The 16,178-nt window shown below is 65.7% G+C and overlaps 1 protein-coding gene across 3 annotated transcripts; it reads left to right on the top strand.

Annotated features, from left to right (window-relative positions):
* The first annotated feature begins 100 nt into the window (after nt 1-100).
* C3 (complement C3) lies at nt 101-16,087 on the top strand. Of its 3 annotated transcripts, XR_015281465.1 has the most exons (41): nt 223-361; nt 1,059-1,251; nt 1,773-1,932; nt 2,204-2,274; nt 2,373-2,467; nt 2,562-2,644; nt 2,767-2,857; nt 3,074-3,176; nt 3,281-3,401; nt 3,577-3,692; nt 3,962-4,108; nt 4,207-4,419; nt 4,750-4,944; nt 5,538-5,699; nt 5,852-5,981; nt 6,112-6,183; nt 6,625-6,825; nt 7,214-7,379; nt 7,691-7,776; nt 8,115-8,254; nt 8,331-8,543; nt 9,039-9,105; nt 9,404-9,490; nt 9,586-9,789; nt 10,115-10,190; nt 10,271-10,430; nt 10,735-10,830; nt 10,917-11,067; nt 11,446-11,609; nt 11,736-11,894; nt 12,187-12,337; nt 12,429-12,480; nt 12,698-12,785; nt 13,012-13,098; nt 13,335-13,440; nt 13,654-13,743; nt 13,993-14,079; nt 14,645-14,728; nt 15,261-15,396; nt 15,681-15,905; nt 15,953-16,087. XR_015281465.1 is itself a non-coding variant. In XM_086871424.1 (40 exons), the coding sequence occupies exons 1-40, from the start codon at nt 276-278 to the stop codon at nt 15,820-15,822; spliced, it is 4,980 nt and encodes a 1,659-aa protein (XP_086727550.1). In that variant the 5' UTR covers nt 101-275; the 3' UTR covers nt 15,823-16,087. The 3 variants fall into 3 exon arrangements, 2 of the variants coding, with proteins under 2 accessions (XP_086727550.1, XP_086727549.1); XM_086871424.1 differs by having other exon boundaries at nt 101-361; nt 7,265-7,379; nt 15,681-16,087; XM_086871423.1 differs by having other exon boundaries at nt 190-361; nt 15,681-16,087.
* The last annotated feature ends 91 nt before the right edge of the window (nt 16,088-16,178 follow it).

Raw genomic sequence — 16,178 nt, 5'->3', positions numbered from 1 at the left:
ACCCCCCCCAAACCCCCCCCCACCCCCCACAGGGGCACCCAAGGGTGCGGGACCCCCCCCCGACAGTGCCACCCCCCCCCGGCACGGGGGGTCCGGGGGTGTCACCCCAGCAGCACCGGGGGGCCGGAGGTGGCCGGAGGTGGCCGGAGGTGGCCGGAGGTGGCCGGAGCCCCCCCCCATGGCCGGGTTACCCATTAACCACCGGGGCCGCCATAAAGGGACCCCCCCGCCGCTGTCGCTGTCGCTGTCGCTGTCGCTGTCCCCTCCCTGCGGCCATGGGGGCTCCGGCGCTGCCGCCCCCCACCCTCCTCCTCCTCCTCGGCCTCGCGGCGCTGCTCGGGACCCCCGCCCGCGCCCAGCTGTGAGCGATTGGGACCCCCACCCACCCCATGGGACCCTCACCCACCCGTGGGACCCCTCCCCACCCGTGGGACCCCTCCCCACCCGAGGGACCCCCATGGAATCCCCTCTTTTGGGATCCCCAAACCTCGGGATCTCCCCCCTCACCCCCCCCAGCCTGGATCCCCCATAACCGGGACCCCCCGAAACCCGAACCCAAATGTGCCGGGGGGGGGGGGGGACACTGGGGCGCAGTGGGGGGTTTTGGGGTGAAATCGAGGGATTTGGGGTTGTTTCAGGACCATGGGGCAGATCAGGGGGTTCACGGGGTCCCACGAGGTCCCTGGGTCACTGTGGGGACAGTTTTGGGGTTCCCGGGTGCTGTGGGGACAGGTTTGGGGTTCCCGGGTGCTGTGGGGACAGGTTTGGGGTTTTTGGGTCACTGTGGGGACAGGTTTGGGGTTCCCGGGTCACTGTGGGGACAGGTTTGGGGTTTTTGGGTCACTGTGGGGACAGGTTTGGGGTCCCCGGGTCACTGTGGGGACAGGTTTGGGGTTCCCGGGTCACTGTGGGGACAGGTTTGGGGTTTTTGGGTCACTGTGGGGACAGGTTTGGGGTTTTTGGGTCACTGTGGGGACAGGTTTGGGGTTCCCGGGGCCGTGGGGACAGGTTTGGGGTTCCGGGGCCGTGCCACCCCCGCAGCCCCGCGCTGTCCCCAGGGTGACGATGGTGACCCCGGCCGTGCTGCGGCTGGACACGGACGAGCGGGTGGTGCTGGAGGCGCCCGGGCTGAGCGCGGCCACCGAGGCCTCGCTGCTGGTCCAGGACTTCCCCCAGAAGCGGCAGGTGCTGTTCCAGAGCCGGCTGGCCCTGAGCCCGGCCGAGGGCATGATGGCCACGGCCACCATCAAGGTACGGTGTCACTGTCACCGCCCCTGGTCACTGTCACCACCCCCCGGTCACTGTCACCACCCCCCCCAGTCACTGTCACCACCCCCTGGTCACTGTCACCACCCCCCCCAGTCACTGTCACCACCCCCTGGTCACTGTCACCACCCCCCCCAGTCACTGTCACCACCCCCTGGTCACTGTCACCACCCCCTGGTCACTGTCACCACCCCCCCAGTCACTGTCACCGCCCCCTGGTCACTGTCACCTCCCCCGGTCACTGTCCCGGGCCATTGTCACAGCGGTCGCTGCCCGGGCGGGGAAACTGAGGCTGAACCCTGAACCGGGGGTGGGGGACAGGAGGGGACGGTCACTCCTGGTGACCACGGGGACTGTCCCCAGCGTCCTCAGCTCCATTTCCTGGGCATGGCTGCCACCCGCTGTCCCCTGTCCCCAGTGCCCCAGTGTCCCCAGTGTCCCCACACGTGTCCCCAGTGTCCCCAGTGTCCCCACACGTGTCCCCAGTGTCCCCAATGTCCCCGCAGGTGTCGGCCAAGCTCCTGCCGCCGGCTCAGAAGAAGCAGTTTGTGACGGTGACAGCGCGGGTGGCCGCGGTGACACTGGAGAAGGTGCTGCTGGTGTCCCTGCAGAGCGGCCACATCTTCCTGCAGACCGACAAACCCATCTACACCCCCGGGGCCACCGGTGAGCGCGGGGGACACCGGGGGACACCTGGGGACACCCGGGGACACTGCAGGGACACCGCGGGGACACCGCAGGGACACCTGGGGACACTGCAGGGACACTGCAGGGACTGCAGGGACACCTGGGGACACCTGGGGACTGCAGGGACACCTGGGGACACCTGGGGGGTGGGGACACTGTGGGGACACCTGTGCCCCCTCTCACCTTGTGCCCCGTGTCCCCGCCCTGTCCTTTGTGTCCCCTCTGTCCCTGTCCCCGTGTCCCCTCGCAGTGCTCTGCCGTCTCTTCACCGTGGGCCACCTCATGCAGCCGGTGGCCAAGACGGTCATCGTGGAGGTCAAGGTGGGTGACAGCGGGTGACACGGGGGTGACAGCGGGGGTGGGGGGGGTGCCCCGGTGCCACCCGCGCCACCGTCCCCGCCCCGCGCGTGTCCCCCCAGACCCCCGACAACGTCATCATCAAACAAGTGCCGGTGTCGTCGCCGATGAAAACCGGGATCCTGTCCCTCAACCACAACCTGCCCGAGGTGGTCAGGTGGGTGTCACCTCCCCCCCGCCGCCCCCGCGGTGGCCCTGGGGACACCCCCGGCGCTGTCCCCTCGCTGTCCCCTCACTGTCCCCTCCTCCAGCCTCGGCATGTGGACGATTTCGGCCAAATTCGAGGATTCTCCGGATCAGGTTTTCAGCACCCAGTTCGAGGTCAAGGAGTACGGTGGGTGCGGGGGGGACCGCGGGGACCGTCCCCAAGGGCTGGCGGTGTCACCGCGTCACCGGTGGCACCCAAGGGCTGGCGGTGCCACCGTGTCACCGGTGTCACCCGTGTCACCCCCGCAGTGCTGCCGAGCTTTGAGGTGGCCCTGGAGAGCGAGGAGAAGTTCCTGTACATCGACCGCCAGGAGGATTTCCGGGTGTCCATCCTGGCCAGGTGACCCCAGAAGTGTCCCCAGAAGTGTCCCCGAAAGTGTCCCCTTTGGGGCCACCCCTGCGTGGGGGACAGGGGACAGCTCTGCCGTCCCTGGGGGTGGCGTGGGGACAGGTTGGGGGGGTGAGGGGGACACAGGTGACCTCGGTGGTGGCTGTGGCAGGGATGGGTGACACGGGTGGCAGGGTGGGGACACGGGGACACGGTGGCTGTCCCCAGGTACCTGTACGGGAAGCGCCTGGAGGGGACGGCCTTTGTCCTCTTCGGGGTCATGGTGGACGACGAGAAGAAGAGCATCCCCCAGTCCCTGCAGCGCGTCCCGGTGAGCCTGGCACTGTCCCCAGACCTGTCCCCAGGTCCCTAACCCTGTCCCCATGTCCCTGTCCCCATGTCCCTAACCCTGTCCCCATGTCCCCACGTCCCCAGGTGCAGGACGGTGACGCCGAGGCCGTGCTGTCCATGGCTCACCTGCGCGAGCGCTTCCCCAACCCCCAGGAGCTCGTGGGACACTCCCTCTATGTCACTGTCACCGTCATCACCGAGTCAGGTCTGTGTGGGGACACGGGGGACACGGGGGGACACAGGGGACACGGGGGACAGGGACACGGGGGACACAGCGGGGACAGCAGTGATGTGATTCTGGGGATGCGTGGGGTTGGGGACAGCGAGGACGGGGCTGGCCCTGGCCCCGGGTGACACGGTCACCGCCGTTGTCCCCACAGGCAGTGACATGGTGGAGGCGCAGCACGGTGGCATCCAGATCGTGACGTCCCCCTACAGCATCCACTTCACCCGCACCCCCAAGTACTTCAAGCCGGGGATGCCCTTTGACCTCACGGTTGGTGACATCCTGGGGACAGCGGTGGCCCAGGGGGGTGGCCCAGGGCCCACTGGGTGTCCTGGCCTGGGGTGGGGACACAGCTGGGCTTGGGGGTGAAGCTCAGTCCCTGGGTGACGTCTCTGTGTCACCTGAGAGGGGCTGGGGACCGTGGGCTGTCCCTGTGTCACGGGGATGGCCCTTCCTGGTGGCAATGTCCCTTCCCAGTGTCCCTTCCCTCGCTCCATGTCCCCACATAACGTCCCCACGTCCCCCGGTGTCCCCTCCAGGTTTATGTCACCAACCCCGACCAGTCCCCGGCCCCGCGTGTCACCGTCCAGGCCGATGGCTTCCAGGGCCAGGTGTCCACCCAGCGCGACGGCACGGCCAGGCTGGTCCTCAACATGCCGGCCAACAAGGACAGCGTCCCCATCACCGTGAGTGGGGACACCGGCGGTGCCACCAGGCCTGGGGTGGCCGGGGGGGTGTGGGGGAGCGTCCCCCGTGACCGAGTGCCACCGTGTCCCCGTGCCAGGTGCGCACGGCCCAGGCGGGGCTGCCCCCGCAGCGCCAGGCCTCGCGGCAGATGACGGCCCTGGCCTACCGCAGCCAGGCCGGCTCCGGAAACTTCCTGCACCTGGCGGTGGCCGGCACCGAGCTGCAGCCCGGGGACAACCTGGCCGTCAACTTCCACCTCAAGACCAACGACAACAACGTCCGCAACTCCGTCCCCTTCTTCACCTTCCTGGTGGGTCCCAATGTCCCTTGTCCCCAATTCTGTTCTTTCCCTTCCTGGTGGGTCCCAATGTCCCTTGTCCCCAACTTCATTTTTCACCTTCATGGTGGGTCCCCAATTCTGTTCTTCCCTTTCATGGTGGGTTCCCAACTCCCTTCTTCACCTTCCTGGTGGGTCCCAATGTCCCTTGTCCCCAACTCCCTTCTTTCCCTTCATGGTGGGTCCCAATGTCCCTTGTCCCCAACTCCCTTCTTCCCCTTCCTGCTGGGTCCCCGTGGCCGCCGCTCCCCCGGCTCGGCCGCCCGGACGCGCCGGTGGCCACCGAGCCCTCGTTCCTCGCAGGTGATGAGCAAGGGCCGCATCCTCCGAGCCGGCCGGCAGCGGCACGAGGCCGGCCAGAGCCTGGTGACCATGACGCTGCCGGTGACGCCCGAGCTCATCCCGTCCTTCCGCGTGGTGGCCTACTACCACGTGCTGCCCGGGGAGATCGTGGCCGACTCCGTCTGGGTGGACGTCAAGGACACCTGCATGGGCACCGTGAGTGTCCCCCGCCGGCCCCGGGGGGTCCAGGGCTCCTGGGGACACTGGGGACGGGCCCTGGTGGTGGCAGGAGTGGTCCTTGAGATGGCCCTGGAGGGGTGCGGGTGGTTTTGGACGTGCTTGGGGGGCTCCTGAGGGACCTGGGAGGGCCTTGAGGGGTTTTGGGAAGTCCTTGAGGGCCTTGGGTGGTCTTGAGGGATCTGGGGGGGCTCCTGAGGGACTTGAGGGACCTTTGAAAGGGTTTGGGGGACTCTTGAGGGATCTTTGAGGGATCTGGGGCACCTTTGGAAGGTTTTAGGGGGACCTTGGGGTCGTTGGGGACCTTCGGAAGGGCTTGAGGGGACATTGAGGGACCTGGGTGGCCCCTGGAGGGGATTTGGTGTCACTTGGGTGGTTTTGGACACTCCGTGAGGAGCTTGGACATCTCCTGGGTGGCCCAGGTGGCCCTGGTGACCCAGTGATGGCCCAGACATGAATCCCATGGCCACCAACTGCCCCTGGAGGCCCGGACTTGGTGTCCCCCGTGGTGGGGGGGACAGAGGTGGCTTTTGGGGACATCCTGGGGACATCACCCCCCGTGTCTGTGGCAGCTGGTGGTGAAGGGGGCGACGGAAGGTGACAACCGTGTCCACGAGCCGGGGACACCGATGAGGCTGCGCATCGAGGGCGACCACAAGGCCCACGTGGGGCTGGTGGCCGTGGACAAGGGCGTCTTCGTCCTCAGCAAGAAGAACAAGCTCACCCAGACCAGGGTGGGTGGCCCTGTCCCTGCTGTCCCCAAGGGCTGGCCATCACGGCTGTCCCTGTCCCTGCTGTCCCCGGGTGGTGGCGGTGGCCATCACGGCTGTCCCCACTGTCCTTGGATGGTGGCGGTGGCCATCACGGCTGTCCCCTGTGGGTGCAGGTGTGGGACACGGTGGAGCAAAGTGACATCGGCTGCACGCCGGGCAGTGGCAGGGACAACATCGGGGTCTTCACGGACGCTGGCCTGAGCCTGACCACCAACGTCCAGCTGAGCACCCCGCAGCGGTCAGGTAGGGACAGCCGAGGTGGCACCTCGGGGACAGGGGGGTGGCACCTCAGGGATGGGGCGGTGACCCTGAACTTTGGGATGTGACACCTGGGACACCGCGGGGTCCTGACCAGTGTCCCCTCTGTCCCCAGATGTCCAGTGTCCCCAGCCGGCCAAACGCAAGCGCCGCTCGCTGGCACTCGCCGAGTACAAGGGCACCAAGGGTAGGTGGCACTGGGGTGTCCCTTGTCCCCAGGAGCACCGGAGGTGTCCCTTGTCCCCAGGAACGCTGCAGTGTCCTGTGCCCCTGGGGCCACCAGGGTGTCCCTTGTCCCCAAGGTCACCAGGTGTTCCTTGTCCCAAAAAGGCCACCAGAGTGCCATGTCCCTGAGGGCCACCAGAGTGTCCCATGTCCCAGTTAATACTGGTACCTGTTGTCCCTGAGGGCCACCAGTGTGTTTGATGTCCCAAAGGCCACCAGAGTGTCCCCTGTCTCAAGATCCACCAGAGTGTCCCACACCCCCAAGAGCCACCAGAGTGTCCCACACCCCCAAGAGCCACCAGAGTGTCCCACACCCCCAAGAGCCACCAGAGTCCCACACCCCGAGGTCCCCGCTCCCGGGAGCCACCGGGGCCGGTGCCAGCCGTGTGCCGGTGTCTGGCAGTGGCCGAGTACTCGGGGAAGCTGGAGCGGAAGTGCTGCGAGGACGGGATGAAGGAGAACCCGATGGGGCACGGCTGCCAGCGCAGGAGCGAGTACATCCAGGAGGGCGAGTCCTGCGTCCGCGCCTTCCTCGACTGCTGCACCTTCATCAAGGCCAAGCGGGACCAGCAGAACGTGGCCCTCGGCACCGGGCTGGCCAGAAGCAAGTGCCGGGCCCTGGAGGGCGGGAGGAGGGACCTCGGGTGGAGTTGGGGTGAAGGTTGGGAGGGTCTCGGGCGGGTTTTGGGTGGTTCTTGGTGAACCTCAAATGGAGTTGAAGGGTTTTTCTTGAGCAAAGCTTGGGTGAAGCTCAGGTGGACCTTGAGGGAAGTTCAGGTGGACCTTGAGGGAAGTTCAGGTGGACCTTGGGTGTTCCTTGGGTGTTCCTCAGGTGAACCTTGGGTGTTCCTTGGGTGTTCCTCAGGTGGAGCTCAGGTGAAGGTTGGGAGGGTCTTGGGTGGGTTTGGGTGGCACTGGGGTGGCACTGGGTGGCACTGGGGTGACGCTGGGGTGGCACTGGGTGGCGCTGGGGTGATACCAGCTCTGCTCAGGGCTTGGAGCCCTGAAGCCACGTTCGAGAGGGCCGATGCCACCACCCCCAGGCCAGGAGGAGGACGATCTCTTCTCTCCGGACTCGGACATCGTCTCGCGGACCCTCTTCCCCGAGAGCTGGCTGTGGCAGGTGGAGCAGCTGACGGAGCCACCCAACGATCTGGGGTGAGCCTGGACCTCCTGTCCCAGCACCCTCCCACCCCACGGCCCAGCCAGGGCACGGTCACCCCGTCCCCATCCAGCTCGGACATCTCTGGAGACCAGTCATGGTCACCCCAAATCCAGACATGGTCACCGCTGACCTCCTGGTGCGACCTCAGGACTTCTTGGTCCACTTGGGGATCATCTCCAAGCTCCTGCTCCTGCCTGGGGCTCTGTGGGTCTGGAACATCTCTGGGGACCAGGGAGGTCCCACGGTGACCCCCCCTGAGCCTGGGGTGGGCCGTCACCCCCTTGGTCACTCCTGTCCCCTGCAGGGTCTCGGCCAAGACGCTGCCCGTGTACCTGAAGGACTCCATCACCACCTGGGAGGTGCTGGCCGTCAGCCTCTCCCCCTCCAAAGGTACGGGGTCATGGAGGACCAGGGGGGTTCCTGGGGAACGCCCCCAAACCTTGGGGGGGGTCCTTGAGGCCTGAGGGGTCCCCTGAAATCTGGAGATGCCCCAAAGCTTGGTGGCCATCCTTGGGACTTGAGGGATCTGCTTGGGACTTGAGGGGATCTCCAGAGTCTTGGGAGATCAAGGGATCCCCTAAACCTTGTGAGGATCCCACAGTCCTTGATGGATCCCCCAAACCTTGTGAGGACTCCCTGGACTTCCAGGGACCTCTGAAGCCCCCAGGGCTGCCGTGGGGACACGAGGTGTCCCCCCACCCCAAATCCCCGCGTGTCCCCCCACCCAGGGCTGTGCGTGGCCGACCCCTACGAGATCACGGTGATGAAGGACTTCTTCATCGACCTCCGCCTGCCCTACTCGGTGGTGAGGAACGAGCAGGTGGAGATCCGCGCCATCCTCTACAACTACTGGCTGCACGACATCACGGTGGGTCCGGGGGCATTTTCTGGGGACGCCGCCCCCCGCCCCGGACCCGGCGCGTGACGTCCCCGTCCCCGTCCAGGTGCGCGTGGAGCTGCTCCACAACCCCGACCTGTGCAGCCCCTCCACGGCCAAGCAGCGCTACCAGCAGGTGCTGCGCATGAAGGCCGAGTCCTCGCGCTCCGTGTCCTTCGTCATCGTCCCCCTCAAGCTCGGCCTGCTGGACGTCGAGGTCAAGGCGGCCGTCCGCAACCAGTACGTGGGCGACGGGGTCAAGAAGAAGCTCAGGGTCGTGGTGAGTGGCCGTGGCGGTGTTGCCTCCGTTCCCGGGATGTCCCCAGCGCGGTGACGTCCCGGTGTCCCCCTCCGGTGGTTGGGTGGCCGGGTGATGGGCAGCGGGCCGGACACGAGCCAGCAGCGTGCTCAGGTGGCCAAGAAGGCCAACGGCACCTGAATGGTGTGGCCAGCAGGAGCAGGGCAGGGATTGTCCTCCTGTCCTCCTGTCCTCCTGTCCTCCTGTCCTGTCCTGTCCTGTCCTCCTGTCCTGTCCTGTCCTCCTGTCCTCCTGTCATCGCTCCCTGGGCTGGACCCTCCTGCCGGGAGCTCGTGGCGAGGGGTGAAGGATTGTCCCCTCAGGATGGCCAAGAGTGGCCTCCTGGCATTGTCCCAGTACGTCACTGGGGGGGACTGGTTTATACTGGGGGACCTTTCCCGGCCGGTCCGGAGGGGTTGGGAAGGGGAGGACCCCAGACCCAGCCCCACCTTCAGCGCCGGACTCTGCCCCGGGCAGCCCGAGGGGATGCGGCTGGAGAAGACGGTGAAGATCGTCGAGCTGGACCCGCAGAACAAGGGAGTCAGTGAGTGACACCTCTGGGAGGTCACACTTGGCTTTGGGACATCTCTGGGGACCAAGGGAGGTCACACTTGGCTTTGGGACATCTCTGGGGACCAAGGGAGGTCCCACTGTGGCTTTGGGACATCTCTGGGGACCAAGGGAGGTCCTACTGTGGCTTTGGGACATCTCTGGGGACCAGGGAGGTCCTGCTGTGGCTTTGGGACATCTCTGGGGACCTCAGGGAGGTTCCACTTGGCTTTAAGCGTTGTGGGGAGACATGGGGAGGATTTGGGGTCACCCAAGTCCACCCCACCCCACAGACGGGGTGCAGGAGGAGCGGGTGAAGGCCGCGGATCTCTCGGACATCGTCCCCGACACGGAGGCAGAGACCAAAGTCAGCATCCAGGGTGAGGCCCAAAGAGGGGACACCTGGGGACAGCCTGGTGGTGGGGTGGGGACAGGTGGGACATCCTCGGGGGTGACACGTCCCCCTCTGGGCCAGGCAACCCCGTGTCCATCATCGTGGAGAAGGCCATCGATGGGGACAAGCTGAAGCACCTGATCGTGACCCCGTCGGGCTGCGGGGAGCAGAACATGATCGCCCTGACGCCCACGGTCATCGCCGTCCACTACCTGGACAACACCCAGCAGTGGGAGAACTTCGGCGTCGACCGCCGGGCGGGGGCCATCGAGCTGATCAAGAAAGGTGGGAACAGCCCCAAAAGGGCTGGGAGTGTCCCCAAAAGGGCTGGGAGTGTCCCCAAAAGCAGTGGGAATGTCCCTCGGTGTCCTCTCTCGTGTCCCTGCCACCTGAGGTGGCAGAAGGTTGCCCCTCTGGAGGAGACCTGGGTTGGGTGAGGCCAGTTTGGGGTTTCCAGTTACTGGTTTGAACTGGGATGGGCTCCAGAGTGGGCTGGTGGCCTGAGGGCTCCTCAGCTTGGCTCCTTGTGCTGGCCGATGGCTGGAGGACACGGGTGGCTGGAGCCACCGCTGGTCACCGCTGGCGTTGACCGGCCACCGTCTCCTCACAGGTTACACCCAGCAGTTGGCTTTCCGCAAGCCCGACAGCTCCTACGCCGCCTTCATCAACCGCCCCTCCAGCACCTGGTGAGGGTCCTGCCGCCACCACCGCCACCACCCGGCCCGGGTGACAGGGCTGGGTGTGACCCAGGTGTCCCCACCCCCAGGCTGACCGCCTACGTGGTCAAGGTGTTCGCCATGGCCAGGAGGCTGACGGACATCGAGCACGATGAGATCTGCGGCCCCGTCAAGTGGCTCATCCTCAACAAGCAGAAACCGGACGGGGTCTTCCAGGAGGACGCGCCCGTCATCCACAAGGAGATGGTGGTAGGGGGACACCTCAGCCCCGTCACTGCTGGGGACGGGGGACACCTCGGGTGGAGGTTTTGGGGTGAAGGTCTGGTTCTTTGGACGTTCCTTGTGTGAAGGTCAGGTGAAGGTCAGGAATTCTTCAGATGTCCCTTGGGTGACGTTTGAGTGTCCCCTGGGTGGCGTTTGAGTGTCCCCTGGGTGACATTTGAGTGTCCCCTGGGTGTCCCTCAGAGCGGTCAGGGACGGGTGTTCGGAATGAGCTGCTGGGCGCTGGGAAAACCCCGATCCTGAGGTTTTTCCCCTCGTTTTTGTCCCCCAGGGAGGTTACCAAGGTGCCGAGCCCGAGGTGTCCCTCACCGCCTTCGTCCTCATCGCCCTCAAGGAGGCACAGGACACCTGCAAGGACCACGTCAACGTGAGTGGCCCCACGCGGGGACAGGGGCGTTCCTGAGGTGCCAGACCCTTGTGGAAGCCACCTGAGATCCCGAATTTTCCATCCAGAACTTGGACGACAGCATCAACAAAGCTGCCAACTTCCTGGCCCGGCGCTACGAGCAGCTGGCCCGGCCTTACACGGTGGCCCTGGCGTCCTACGCGCTGGCCCTGGCCGGGAAGCTCAAGAGCGAGAAGGTCCTCATGAAGTTCTCCAAAGGTGACACCCCAAGATCAAACTGGGGTGAAAGGAGGTGGTTTGGGGTCTCTGTGAGGTTCTCCAAAGGTGACACCAAACCTGGGGTGGAAATTGGGGCGGGGGGAGGTAGCTTCACCCGGGGGATCCAATTTGAGGTGAAAAGAGGCAGTTTTGGGTAATCATGAGGTTCTTCAGAGCTGGTTGTGGCTCCTCCTGAGGTTCTCAAAGGTGACGCCTCGCCTTGGGGTCAGCGGAGACGGTTTTGGGTTCTCACGAGGTTCTCCAGAAGTGGTTTTGGATCCTCCTGAGATGGCTCCACACCTGGGGCTGTAATCTGGGGCCAGGGCGAGGTGGCCACGGGGTCCCCGGTGGCTGAGGGTGTCCCCGATGTCCCCACAGGTGGGGCCAGCTGGGAGGAGCGCAACGCCCGCACCTACAACATCGAGGGCACGTCCTACGCGCTGCTGGCCCTGGTGGAGATGAGGAAGTCGGAGCTGGCGGGGCCGGTGGTCCGGTGGCTCGCCCAGCAGAACTACTACGGAGGGGGCTACGGCTCCACCCAGGTGGGACATGGGACACCCCCAGCCGCCCCTGGGGACATCTCAGGGGACATCCCTGGTGGCGCTGGGTCACTCAGAAGCCTTTGGGGGCGATGTCCCCAAGCCCTGGTGACCCCGGTGTCCCCTCAGGCCACCATCCTGGTGTTCCAAGCACTGGCCCAGTACCAGGTGGCCACGGAGGCCCAGCAGCAGCTGGAGTTGGACGTGTCGGTGCTGCTGCCGCGCCGCGCCAACCCCGTCAAGTACCGCATCGAGAACCGCAACGCGCTGGTGGCACGCTCCACCGAGGTACCTGTCCCTGTCACCTGTCCCTGGCACTGTCACCTGTGCCTGTCCCTGGCACCTGTCCCTGTCCCTGTCACCTCTGGGCCTCTTCATGTTCCAGCACCATCCTGTCCCCTCTCCATGGCCTTGGTTGTCCTTGTCCCCTCCGTGTCCTGTCACCTCCGTGTCCTCCCAAGGCTTGGGATGTCCCAGGCTGACCTTGTCCCCTCCCTGGAATGTCCTGCCCTGTCCCTGTCACCTCCCTGTCCTGATCTCCGTGTCCCCTCCGTGTCCTGCCACGTCCCTGTCCCCTCAGACCAAGCTGAACGAGGAGTTCACGGTGAAGGCCGAGGGCGTGGGCAAGGGGACGATGACAGTGGTGACCGTGTACCACGCCAAGGTCCCCGAGAAGGACAACAAGTGTGACAGCTTCGACCTGAGCGTGGACGTGGAGGACGTGGACACGGGTGAGTCCCCAGCTGTCCCCTCCCTGTCCCCGCTGTGTCCCCCGTGGGTGCCCCATGTCCCCTTCCATGTCCCCTCCTTGTCCCCACCCAGGCAAGGAAGAGGAGGAGATCATCAGGTCTGTCAAGATCACCATCTGCACCAGGTGGGGACACTGGGGACACTGGGGACAGGGAGGGGACACTGGGGACAGGGAGGGGACACTGGGGACACCAGGGACAAGGATGGGGACACTGGGGACAAAGAGCACTCAGCCTCACCTTGTCCCCTGGGTGGAGAACGGGGACATCGGGGAGGGGGACACTTGGGGACACTGCAGGGGTTGGGGACAGGTGGGGGTGGCCTCAGCCCTGTCCCCACAGGTACCTGGACACCGTGGATGCCACCATGTCCATCCTGGACGTGTCCATGCTCACGGGCTTCTCGCCGGACGTCCAGGACCTGAGGAGGGTCAGTGTGGGGACACGGGGACACCGTGGGGGGACATGGGGACACCAGGAGGGGACACGGGGACACCCAGGGGGGACATGGGGACACCTGGGGCGACCTGGGTGAGACAGGGGACCCCACGTCTTCGTGCCACCGTGCGCCACCATGTCCCCACATGGCCACACGTGCGTCCCCGTGTCCCCCGTGCCCCGGTGTCACGCTGTCCCCGTGTCCCCGCTGTCCCCAGCTGTCCGAGGGCGTGGACAGGTACATCTCCAAGTTCGAGCTGGACCAGGACAAAGAGCGGAGCAACGTCGTCATTTACCTGGACAAGGTGGGGACACTGGGGACACTGGGGTGGGGACAGGGACAAGGTGGGACAGGGACGGGGTGGGGACAGGACGTCACAGGGTCCGAGATGGAGTTGGGGACGCGCAGGGACACGAGGAGGACAGGGCTGTGACAGGGACACAGCTGAGGTTGGGGACAATGCTGGGGACAGGAGCGGGCGGGTTGGGGAGGTGGCTCACAGCCTGAGTGCCACCCCCATGTCCCTGTCCCTGTCCCCAGGTGTCCCACAAGGCCCAGGAGTGTTTCGCCTTCAAGGCCCACCAGAGGTTCCAGGTGGGGCTGATCCAGCCCGCGGCCGTCAGCGTCTACAGCTACTACAGGATCGGTGTGTCCCTGTCCCCTGTCACCGGTGTCACCGGTGTCACCTGGGCCACCTGGGCCACCCCTGAGTCCTGCACTGTCCCGCCAGCCCGATGTCACTGCCCTGTCCCCACCCCTCCTGGTGTCCCCATGTTCCCCCTGGCTGCTGTCCCCTGACGTCCCCTGCTGTCCCCTGCTGTCCCCTGATGTCCCCTGATGTCCCCTGATGTCCCCACAGACGATCGCTGCACCCGGTTCTACCACCCGGACAAGGAGGGAGGGAAACTGAGCAAGATCTGCCAGGGGGAAGTTTGTCGCTGCGCCGAAGGTGACACTGGGGACACGGGGACATGGGGAGGGACATGGGGACACACACAGGGACACGGGGACACACATGGGGACACGGGGGCGGGACGGGCAGGCAGCTCTGGCCGGGTGGGACATGGTGGGACACGTCACTGAGGAGCTGCCACATGTCACCGTGACGGGGACACATCCCTGCCACAGCTGACCTTGTCATGACTGTGTCCCTGTGATGTCCCCATGATGTCCCCGTGATGTCCCCGTGTCCCCACAGACAGCTGCTTCAAGCGCCACGAGGAGCCCGAGGCCATCACTGTCAACCAACGCATCGAGCGCGCCTGCGAGCCCGGGGTGGACTTCGGTGGGACACTGGGGACAGTGGGGACAATGGGGACACTGGGGACACTGGGGACACTGGGGACAATGGGGACAATGGGGACACTGGGGACAATGGGACACTGGGGACAGTGGGGACACTGGGGACATTGGGGACACAGGGGACAATGGGGACAATGGGGACAGTGGGGACAATGGGGACACTGGGGACAATGGGGACACTGGGGACATTGGGGACATTGGGGACAGTGGGGACAGTGGGGACAATGGGGACATTGGGGACAGTGGGGACAGTGGGGACAGTGGGGACACTGGGGACAGTGGGGACAATGGGGACAGTGGGGACAGTGGGGACAATGGGGACAGTGGGGACAGTGGGGACATTGGGGACATTGGGGACAGTGGGGACAATGGGGACAGTGGGGACAGTGGGGACAATGGGGACAGTGGGGACAGTGGGGACAATGGGGACACTGGGGACAGTGGGGACAGTGGGGATGTTGGGTGGTAAGGGTGAAGTTGGGGACACTGGGGACACGGAAGTGCCACCGTGGCGGGGGTGGTGGCACTGTCCCCGTGTCCCCTGGCAGTGTACAAGGTGAAGATGCTGGCCCGCAAGGAGACCCCGTCCCACGACAATTACATCATGAAGGTCCTGTCGGTCATCAAGATGGGTACGGCCACCACGGGGCAGGGACACGGCCACCATGGGGCAGGGACACGGCCACCACGGGGCAGGGACACGGCCACCACGGGGCAGGGACACGGCCACCACGGGGCAGGGCCACCACGGGGGGACAGGGACACCACGGGGGGACAGGGACACCACGGGGGGACAGGGACACCTTGGGGAGGGCCATGGTGGCGGTCACCTGCAACTGGGGACACTCAGGTGGGCTGGTTGGGGACAGCCAGGTGGTGTCGGTGTCACCCCGGTGGTGTCGGTGTCACCCAGGTGGGGTCGGTGTCACCCAGGTGGTGTCGGTGTCACCCCGGTGTGTTGGGGACCCCCTGGCGAAGCTGGAGGGACCCGGTGCCACCAGGAGGGTGGTGCCACCACAGCTGCCCTGTCTGGGGGGTGGAGGTGACACGGTGACACCACGGTGACACCACGGTGACATGGTGACACCACGGTGACACGGTGACACCACGGTGACACCACGGTGACACGGTGACACCACGGTGACACGGTGACACGGTGGCCAGGCACGGACGAGGACCCCAGCGGGAGCAACAGGACCTTCGTGAGCCACCAGCAGTGCAGGGACACCCTGAGGCTGCTCGAGGGACACGACTACCTGGTCTGGGGACAGGCCAGCGACCTCTGGGTCACCGGCAGACAGTAGGGACACCGGGGGGACACTGGGGGGGACACTGGGGACATGGGGGGACATGGGTGGGGCCTGTAGGGACAGGGTGGGACACTGGCACGGGGGCAGAGGGGACAGGGGGACACGGGGATGGAGGACAGAGGTGGGGGGACATGGGGGGGACAGGGAGGGACGAGGGAGGGACACGGTCCCCATTGTCCCCATTGCCCCCTTTGTCCCCATTGTCCCCATTGTCCCCATTGCCCCCATTGTCCCCATTGTCCCCGTGTCCCCACGGCTGTCCCCGTGTCCCCAGCTTCTCGTACCTGATCGGGAAGGACACCTGGCTGGAGGAGTGGCCGTCGGAGGCCTCGTGCCAGGACCCGGCGCTGCAGGGACAGTGCCAGGACTTCGCCGAGTTCGCCGAGGCCATGGTGCTCTTCGGCTGTCCCAGCTGAGTCCCCAGCGCCACTGGCTGTCACCTGCCCCGGGGTGTCACCTGCCCTGGTGTCACCTGCCCTGGTGTGTCACCTGCCCTGGTGTCACCTGCCCTGGTGTGTCACCTGTCCTGGTGTCACCGACCCTCAGTTGTCACCTGCCCTGGTGTCACCACTCTCAGGTGTCACCACTCTCAGGTGTCACCACTCTCTGTCACCTTTTTTATCCTCCCTCTTCCCCCCCCGCCTTTTTTTTTTTTTTTTGTAAAAAAATCATTTCTGAGCAGCCGGCTTGAGGTGTCCTCGATGGGGGGGACACGTGGGGGGACATGGGGACACCAGAGGGGACATGGGGATACCAGAGAGGACATGGGGAC

Source organism: Cyanistes caeruleus, chromosome 35, assembly GCF_971803275.1.
Source record: "Cyanistes caeruleus chromosome 35, bCyaCae1.hap1.1, whole genome shotgun sequence".
Classification (NCBI taxonomy): Eukaryota; Metazoa; Chordata; class Aves; order Passeriformes; family Paridae; genus Cyanistes; species Cyanistes caeruleus.
This window is presented reverse-complemented; position numbering and strand designations above follow the sequence as displayed.

Excerpts from the sequence above, each read along its gene's own strand:
- C3 (XM_086871423.1), top strand. The coding sequence starts at position 276 with ATGGGGGCTCCGGCGCTGCCGCCCCCCACCCTCCTCCTCCTCCTCGGC. Across the intron at positions 2,468-2,561 it reads AACCTGCCCGAGGTGGTCAG|CCTCGGCATGTGGACGATTT; the intron begins GTGGGTGTCACC and ends CCCCTCCTCCAG. Across the intron at positions 15,397-15,680 it reads CTCTGGGTCACCGGCAGACA|CTTCTCGTACCTGATCGGGA; the intron begins GTAGGGACACCG and ends CCGTGTCCCCAG.